Source organism: Trichogramma pretiosum, unplaced genomic scaffold, assembly GCF_000599845.2.
Source record: "Trichogramma pretiosum strain Unisexual culture from Peru unplaced genomic scaffold, Tpre_2.0 scaffold13, whole genome shotgun sequence".
Classification (NCBI taxonomy): Eukaryota; Metazoa; Arthropoda; class Insecta; order Hymenoptera; family Trichogrammatidae; genus Trichogramma; species Trichogramma pretiosum.
The window spans coordinates 1654965-1665029 of NW_019641606.1; the positions used below are offsets into that span (position 1 = coordinate 1654965).

Sequence of the window (10065 nt, forward strand, 5' to 3'; positions counted from 1 at the left end):
CTTTCTCTCTCACTTTTTCTCCGGAGGCGACTTTTTGATATTCTTGAATTACCATCTGGATATATTGCGATGCAGTGTATACGTACACGGCGGCAAAAACATATTCAACGCCGTAATAACAGCTTATAAGAGAGAAAGAGAGAAAGAGACGCGTACCGATCAATTATTATAGACGAGTTTTATTTTATATCGGAAGGCATTATTATTGTTCAACTGCGGTAGTGAGAGCGATACAGTTTTTTCCTCTCTCTCCCTCTCTCCCTGCTCTTCTCTTTAGATGGAAGCTCCCACAAGTAGTACTTGCATATGTATATGGGCCAAGCCATAGTTAGCGTAATGGTCAAAAAAAAATTTTTTTCTTAAAATGTGTACTTTCGAAGAGTAAAGAGATGTGTTGAAAATATCAAGGTGTCAAGTAATTCGTTATCTAAGCAGCTCCTACAGACAAAATGTCATTTATATCCTAACGGGATTCATATATTGTTGTATGTATTGTAATGAGCCGTGTCGCCGCTAGGTGGCACGGAGTAAAAGTACGGTTCACGCAAGTAAGATTGTTAAGTCTGGGCGTCATATAGACCCGAGAAAGACTTGTCTCGTCGGAAGCCTCGAGAGAGGCGAAAGAGAGGTGGCTTAATAAACAGAGTTCTTTGAAAAGGGAATCTCATCTAATTATTTCACCTCCCTCCCATTCACCATTCCCTCCTAGCCGAGACCCAGGAGTTTCTGTAGCAGCGCAAGACGGGCGGACGACTCAGCAGCGATCCAGCGAGCAACGAGCAAGGAGATCGAGAGTCGACCCGGTGCCTCACCTACAGCAATATATATATTTTATATTTTAAGGTGGTTCATCAGTAAAACGGGTCGACAACAGATGTTTATGAAACTTTGCAGAAATGTCATTTAAAGTGCCCTTGATATGCTGTAGAAATTTCAGCATGGCTTATCGAACTAATTTTTGAGAACGGAGACGTTGAAAATAGCAAATTTAACTTGGGCTCTTCATAATTTCATACATTGTATTAAACAATAACTTTTTTTATTAAACAACAGATCTTAACCAAAAACGAGTATGTTTTGCTTCAAGTCACTAACTTTCGATTCGTATATTAAAAATTACCCCTTATCGAACTAACTAATGCGCAATTGAACAAAATGTGCGTTAAAATCATTGATTTCGAATAGTGCTCGCGGTTGCCTGCCTAGTGCGAGAAAGAGACAGACATACGCCTCGCTGTACTATTGTTATGATTACTGACGAGCCAGCTTAAGATAAGTGTCTTTTTTGTATAAAACTACACGAATAAGTGATAAGAGCATTATTCCGTGTACATCTTTCAGTGGCGTGTACGTCGCCAAGGAAACGTTGTCGCGGAGGTCGAGCGAAATCATGACTTCAAATCCACTAGTTTACAAGCATAAAGGTAAATCAAATATATTCTTTTCGATTAAATTCATTAGTAAAAATTATATCCCTCATAAATATTGTCATTTTTGTAAAATGATTCTGAGGGGGGGTTACATAGCTTTGTAAGAGGAAGAATGAATTCTTTTTCTAAAAATTGTATTTCAAATACTAAAAGTTCGATTGATTTAAAATGTAACACTAAGATTTATTATTTAAGGGCGAAAGGTAGCCTAAAATCGAAAAAATTATACTATTAAATTTTTGGAAAGGATTTTCCTTCCCATTTTCGTCGCATTTTTATAAATTCCAAATTTTTTACTTTTCTCTGAGGTACAGCCATTCCTGCGTGGCTTTTGTATATTAATGCATAGAAAAATAAATCACAAACCTAATTGATTATCTATTACTTTCATAAAATCTTGACTATAAGTCGAAAAAAACTTTGTAATACTTTTTAATCTTAAATCGCGTGACACCTTTTTTTAAAATTTTTTATTGCATTTTAATATGAACTTATCTGAAACTTGAAATTCTTAATTTATTTTTTACTACACTAAAATCATTTTTTAACAATTAGTCGTACTTGCAATTGATCCACTGTTATCAATGATCTATTATTATTCGTGAATCATATTTTTTTTGGTTTTTGTGATTTCATTTCGTGTATTCATTGTTTAGAAAAATGTTTGAAAATAATCTGCTATGTTTTTTCCCAAAACAATTAATTAGTATTGATAAGAGCGCTTTTACAGATACGGTCTATTGTCAGCTCGTATTTACTAATCTGAAAACCAGTAATTAGATAATTATATGTCATATGACATATTGATTCGGTAATCTTTTACCGCAAAAACAATAAATGTCATTATTTAGTAAAAAATTGAGCTAATTCAAAATGATTGTGGGTTTTCTTTCAAATTTTTTTGGGAATCAAACAAAGTTTAAATCATTTTAAATAAATCCATATTAAGTGATTTTTCAAGATCTTGCTCTACACAATAAAGTACATTAATTAGTTTTGCTTAAATTCAGTGTGAAAGATTCCCCGTAGATCAAAAAGTAAGTACGGACATAATATGTTCATTTAAGTCTGAGGATATTGAAAAGTGTTTAATTACGCTCTAGAATTGAAAATTGTTAACTGATTCACAAAAAATGATTGCATGACAAACTTTATTATTTTTCAGATGCTAAGTGCCACCCAGCACTTCAGATCTTGATGCTATTTTTTGCAGTATTGATATTCTATCACTCCCATTATTTACACATTGGCTTCTTCGTCCCAGCAAGTTCTCTGCATCTCTCCAACGGTAATTATGATCTTTTCTTTTGATCAGTTGACCGCGACAATGGGTTAAAGTTACTTATTTTACAGATTTCGCTTACTCGTACTTCGCATACACGTTGAGTTACGTTCTGACGATAGTACCAGCTGGTATAATAGCCACCAATTGGAGCGCCAGGACACTTTTATGGCTGAGCCTTGCCAGCATCGGTGTATTGAACGCGATTCAAACAGTCCCAAAAATTGCTCTCATCAAGACGGATCCAGGCTCCCGGTTAAGCATATTGATTCATTTACTTTATGGGCTAAGCGAAGCGCCGGTTCTACCGTGCGTTTACGTGCTCTTGTCGCGCATGATATCGTCTAGGTATCGGACGACTGCTGGTAAGCTTCAACAAATTCATACACATATTTGTGAACGATATCTATCAGGACTATTATAAATAATCCTCGTTTGCTTTCAGCCTCGGTGGTTTTATCCGCGAAGCACTTGGTCGCACTCTTTATTCTTGGTATTGCGCTCCTTACAAATATAATCAAAACTGACGACTCGGTACACGACCGAACATACATTATTCTCAGATATTTCGTTGTGATCTGGGCTTTCTTGTACTTGTGTGTGGTATCGAACTACGACCCGCAATTCGTGAATGAAGCTCCGTGGTTCAAGCCACGAATACCATGGAGATCGATACTGTCGTCGTGGCCCGTCTGGACTTTGATAGGGTCTCATGGGACTTTCTTCGATTTGCATGAATTGGCCCTTTTCGAGTATCCGTACGAATTACGGGACGCGCTGTTTGTCGCTAAGAGCACATCCCTGACGATGTCGATCTTGCTGCTGGGTGGGGTGGGCTCGGGCTGGCTGTCGGATGTACTTGTGGCGCGAAATCGTTTGACAAGATTCGAAGCGCGAAAAATTTTCAACTTCCTCGCTACGTGTGTGCCAATGGCAGGATTTATAATACTGATGTCATTCGAGCGAGATGAAAATGTTTCTATCTTTTGGGCATGCGTGTGGCTCATTTTGAGAGGATTAATCAGCTTTCAGTGCAGTGGTTTTTTGACTAACCACATGGATTTGAGCCCGTATTACGCGGGTATTCTCATCGCTCTTACCGCAGCTGCGAATCAACTATTCAGAAGTTTTTTGGTGCTGGTATTGATCTTAAGCGTGAGTAAACATATGTTTTGGTAACACGTTTCATGTGCCAAATTGGTAACTTTATCGAGATTTTCTTCTTTTTTTTCAGAAATTCGATAGAAACTGGAGTATATTTTTAAACTATACAATATTCATTCTCCCTATTTTTACGAGTATCTTGTTCGCGATTTTCGGTAAAGCAAGTATCCAGAAGTGGAGCCCAGTTCCATTGTCGCATCAAAAACTAAATCAATTAGACGTGAAGTTTTAGGGGAAAAAATTGAAAAAAATTGAAAAAATGAAAAAACATTAAAATCTAAGAGTAATTGTCGGTTTCGATTCTGATGATGCCAAAAACATGATTATTCTTAGTAAAAAAAAACAACAACATTTATGAATTTTTCAAATTACAAGAATACGTTCGGATTCATGACTACCGCAATGGATTACAATATACGATATTATTCCTCCTCCTCCCGCGAAGAGCGATTTTTATTTTTCAAGCGCATATATTAATATGCGTATAAGCACTGTAATTTTGTGGGCTGCTCGTTCGCTACAATTAGTGAAGCCACCGGCAGCAACAGCAGCAAATTTTCTCATACATTTTATCATTGGTATGGCTGCTGCTTCATATATATGTTGAAATAAAACATAGTGATTTCTCTCACCATACATAAAGCGCGATGCGTGTAATGTACAAAAAAGACGATTTATCGCGATTATAATGCGTGCTCGTACTGACTAATTCAACAGATTCTCCGGGCAGCAGACACAACAGCACACAATATCACGTATGGCATTACCGGTCGCTGAATAATCTTTACCGATCTCTATTTTGTACGTGTATAAATAAACTAGCGAATCGATCTTATTTGGCTACTAGGCGGTGATCCATCACCTTCTCTCTCTCTCTCTCTCTCTCTCACTCTTTTATATACGTTATACTACCTTTACTAGCGCAAAGAACTCGAAGACGAAGACGAAGAAGAAGGAGAAGGAGAAGGAGAAGAAGAAGAAGCAGTAGCAGTAGCAGTAGCAGCAACGAAGAAGGAAGACTCCGGGCTTATACGTATGCATTTACCGATCATTTATTCGAATTGGATGAGACAGTCCCTTTACTCTCGAGCGATCAGCGAAACAAACGCACGACGTCGCGCGCAGCAGCTGCCCCAAGACGACGACGACGACGACGACGAGCTGCCTAAAGGGTATACCGATCGACTGCGGCGGCGTCGGCGTCGGCGGCAGCGGTAGCCCCTTATCACGTATACAAATCGATGTCACGCACGTACACATAATACATACAAATGCAGGCGACCGACCGCAGAAAAGACAAACGGAGGCTTGACGTTTTCTACAAGCGATTTGTCTTTTCAGCTCCGCAAACAGCAGCAGCAGCCGCAGCAGCAGTCCCTACGTTCGGCCGTGTCGCGCGATAATACCTGCGCAAGCACGTGTAAGGGGGCATATCTTGTCTGACCCGCGTGCGTTTTAGCTGCGGTAATACGCATCGCGCGACGTACAATTTCTACGCAGCTTAGATTTTATCGCGGATTTGGTAGTCGAGAAATAGTCGATTTGGTATTGTCCATTGACCAATAGGTGGCTTGTACCTCGAATCGCGTGTACCCGAATCATATTATACCCTGAAGTCGTTATAAATAGCTGCCGATCGTCACGTATACGTTCTTTTAGATCTCGTTTGTTTCTGCAAAAACTAATAACGACATTGAACATTTTTCAATCTGCCGCGGGAATTATCCATGCAGCGATACATAAAAGTAAGGGAATCCCCATTAATTTCCGATTATCGAGTCGCGAGCGATTTGTCCCCGTCGCGATCGTGTCGCGAGACGCAAGGATCAGCGATCACGTACGTTATAATGTATATAGACCTGGCGCTGTATATAGAAAGAGATCGAGATCGACGCAACGCGGAATAGAGCAAAAACAATATCGGGCCGCATATGTGAGTGCAACGATCCTTGCGCATATACGCGACAATTAAGAAAAAAGGACGCGACGCAAGTGCATCAATTGCAGCTGGCATGTAAAGCAACGAGGCAAGTAGATGTAGATATATTTGCTCTCTGTACATGGGTATAGGTGCGGGTTAGAGAAAGAGAAGAGCAAATTTTCATCTATTTCGTATTAATATCACGCCTCGCGACGCCGACTCTCGAGCATCGGTTCGCTCGGTCGATCCGGTAATTACTCAACGCATCACTGCGTCGCACGACACGAGCACACACAAGCACATATCCTACAGGTATATGGCCTTATATACATACACGCAACAGGTAAGGAGGCACGAGTGCCGAAGATCGAGAGTCGGTGCAGGTGATGCGTTGAGTTTACTTCAGGATCGAAGGGTTTTATGGGTTTGTGCTCGCGCGACAAAGAAAATACGTCGTCGCGAGAAACGAACGATCGATCAGCTCGGGCTTGACACTAATTGCGGACTGTACGACGCTTGTAGTGCATACATACAGTGTGCACGTGTGCATTGGCCCTGCGTGTGCTGGCGCACTTGGTTCGGATTCGGAAACAGGCAGGCGCAAAACGTGTATACGTGCGGGGAGAACCGTCGCCGCTGCAGCCGCAGGTAATCGAGATTTATCGCTTATCGCGAGCCAGGCCGAGATCGCAGACCGTGCAATTTTCGGACGGCTCGTGTCGTCTACTTTATAGGTGTATATAATCGGTACGAAATATTCGCGTTGGTGGTTTTGCGCGCGCGAGGCAGAAAATATCCTTTCAAGACACTCGTAAACTCTCTCGAATCGGCAACAACGCAACGACGACGACGACGACAGTAAAATAAGGAAGAGAGAAAAAAACGGAAAAACGATCGGTATATGGTATCGGCTTCCAGTCGGCTGGCACACGGTATAAGCCATCGAGTATGTTAAACGAGATCCTCCGAAGCGCGCGCGTTACATACCACTTTGTTTTTCATATACTTATATGCCCTCGTCGGACGGACGCAACGAGCCATTACTCCCCTCTCTCTCTCTCTCTCGCACGCTCGCTCTAAATAGCAATTATCAATCGACACTCGTTTCTGCATTTAAATTTTTCTTTCTGTCTCGCGCAGTCACTCACGCACGCGTACATATATAATACTAAGCCATAGCTCTACGCTGCTGTACTCGCTACACTCGCGGCGAGGGAGAGAAAAATGCCTCGGGGCTCGCTGACAATGCGCGCGCCGGCCTGTAAAGACGTCCATTCGCAGAAGGCCGCCGCGCGTTCCGTATTTAGACCGAAGCCTGGAAAAGTCCCCGTGCATGTTAGTACCTATATACACACCTGAAGCTAAGAAGGCAGGCGGCGGCGGCGTTGGCTGCATTGTTGGCGTCGCGTACACGCGCTTCTACGAATCGGGACGAGGAACGACAACGGGCGCAAATTGCATCGACGTGGACGCATGCGTTTATGAGCGCGGGAACTATATACGTGCGCAGCGAGAGACAAGAGTCATCGAAGAGGCATAGACTCGCGCGTCACTCTCAGCTCGCTCGCTCGGTGGAGGAGGTGTGTGCGGCGCGTTAATGTACAGAGCGAGAAGGGAGCGTCGAGACGTTTTTTATCGGACATTTGTGTAAGGAGATTTTTTCTCTCTCTCTCTCTCTGTATATAACTATTCGCCTTCTTCGCGCGCGAGAAGACTTAGTTCCGGGTTCGGGTGACAAGTTTGCCGCGCGCGCGTCCGCCACATGCCGTGTGACAGCTCCATTCTAATATCTCTACTTTATTCTCGTGCTTGCTCGCTCGCTCGCTCACGTCCTGCTGCAGTTTTGAAAAATCAAAAAGTCAGCTGTGCGCAGCAACGGAATCATCGTGCCTCTTTTCTGCGTGCGAACATCGTATCTCGTAAAAATTTTATAATTCCCGCGCGCCTCGTTGGATACGAAATAATTTACGCCCGCGTTATTGATATCAATCATGTTTTCTGCCATATATACGTACATGCGTGATGGTGGCACGCTGGTGTGCACTTACACAATTTGGCCGTTTCTCGTGGCGCGCGCGACATTGAATACTTATTTGAATTATTGGTTAATTTTATCATTTTACAAGAGCATAAACTTTTTTACGATCTAGCGTAGTTTGTCGCGCAAAATATCACCGGAATCTCGTAATAAAGTATGCACGCGCGTTTATCCTTTCTCTGCCGAAATATCGCGGGTACGCGCACACGGCTCTCCGTACAACGAAAAAACGGTAAAGCTTCTTTTTATTTCTATATGTGTAATAATAATGTAAAACTCCAAATTTTACGACGATTTTTTCTTCTCTCTCTCTTTCTTGGGCTCGCGCACTCGTCATCGCAGGCGTAAAAACCCTGCCCAGCTGCTGCTGAAGAAGCACATGTATGCGCGAATAATAACGATCGTCGAAAGAGCGCATAATACGGAGAGGACGACGACGAAAGAAGAAAAAAACCATCAGCTGAGACAATACCGATATTTCTTAGGCTTTCACTTGTCGTCGATATGGGAGCTCGACGAGAGAGCGAGCGGAAAAAATTCCGCGCACTTTTGCGAAATTCCTTTTTTCCACCTTCGCGGCGGGAGCATTAATTTTAATAAGGTTTCCGCGCGCCGCATGTAACACGCCCGCTGCGAGCCGCCTCTTCTCTGACGACGACGACCAAGAAGACGATCATCTGGTAAAAAGTGTGAAACCGCAAAGATATTATATGCGTATGGCATAAGCAGAGCAGTTTCGAACGAAACAAAGTGTGTAGTTTTTTGATACGCAAACTCATACCGAAACGGTCGGTCGCGCGGCATATTTATGTTGGTCTTATCAAAAGTGTCACTTTTTCTCGGTAGAAAGAGAAAGACAGAGAGAGAGAGAGAAGAGATCGGAGGACCCAATTACCACGTACCGTTACGTTTATGCAGGTGCTATGCACTCGCGCGCACACACACGCTTGCGTATATCTCTTTCTCTTTTGCGCTGGTGCGAGTCTCTCGCGTGGGCATGCGTATTAATACGACCACCCCGCTCGTTAATTCGCTCGCTGCTTTGTTGTCCGCTGCGCTCGAAATACGCGCGCGCTAAATTATCGATTAGTTTTCGCGGTAATTTTCACGCGCTCGCCAACGCCACCAACGAATGCCCCGCGCGAAAGATTACGATCGTCGTCGCTGTACGATGCGTCGCGCGCGGATACCTCTAATGTTCGTTGTTAATCTTTTCCAGTCCCCTTATATACATGATATATTGCAGTCGATTGAACCGTTATAGGACTTCTCACGAGCGAAGATGAATGAAAATTCGTTCCTCGTCGTGCGTTACATTAATTGTTGATCGATGCCGCGTTGCGCGCCTCGTATACGCCAGGTCGTGCCGCGCGCGGTGCCGAGAGAGTTAAAATTTCGCATTGTCCCGAGGGTAAAAATTTTTTGCCGCGAATCGATGATATCTTTTAATGTCATAATAATACTTCTCACTGATGCTTTTCACACTCGTTGATTTAAAAATTTATGCACACAAAAAATAATGGTCAACGATGTAATAATAATTTTTTCGACATTATTATAATCTTTGATATTAATTTTCGAGTGTGTAAAGTAATAATAATTTGTGAACTGTCCTCGATCTCGCGCTCATTGTTTTACTTCAAGGTACACAAGTGGTTGGTCAAAAAAATCAACTCCGAAGACATTAAGGGGCGACAACGACGGCACCGAGTCGTGATGGCCTCGTGAATAATGCAACCCAATAATTATCAAAAATCCGACAATGCGCTTTCATTAAGCATTATTGTCTTCCATGAAAAACGTGTGCCGGAGGATGCATCGTCAGAAAAATAAAGGAACGACTTAAATCTAGAATTAAAAATCTCTTTGCAGAAGTGGCGCACGACGCGCTCGACGAGCGTCAACGTATTTTCGCGGGCACGTGTAAAAAATATAAACTTGATATGCGGTGGAGGAGGAGAAGAATCGTTCGTAAAAGGGCTTATGTGACGCGCGGGGAGTGTTCGTGTACGCCGACGCCGGGTATGAATTCGCGATAGGCGGATTTATAATGATGCCCAAAAAATCAAAAGAGAAACTTGAAGAAGCAAGAGGTATTAGCGCTTTCTGTTTGAAGGAATTTTTATCTTGTTATGCTGTAAATCTATTTGATTTCTTCAAATAAATAATTCACAAATATGTTATATAAACTTATATTTACTTATTTGCGTTGGGTTGTTCTTTATAATAA

General features: G+C 42.3%; 1 protein-coding gene across 1 annotated transcript; it reads left to right on the forward strand.

The window, feature by feature from the left end:
* The first annotated feature begins 1341 nt into the window (after positions 1–1341).
* On the forward strand, positions 1342–4127 carry LOC106652070 (probable anion transporter 6). Its single transcript, XM_014370813.1, has 5 exons — positions 1342–1424; positions 2596–2718; positions 2784–3077; positions 3158–3867; positions 3947–4127. The coding sequence occupies exons 1-5, from the start codon at positions 1391–1393 to the stop codon at positions 4106–4108; spliced, it is 1323 nt and encodes a 440-aa protein (XP_014226299.1). The 5' UTR covers positions 1342–1390; the 3' UTR covers positions 4109–4127.
* Positions 4128–10065: the final 5938 nt, after the last annotated feature.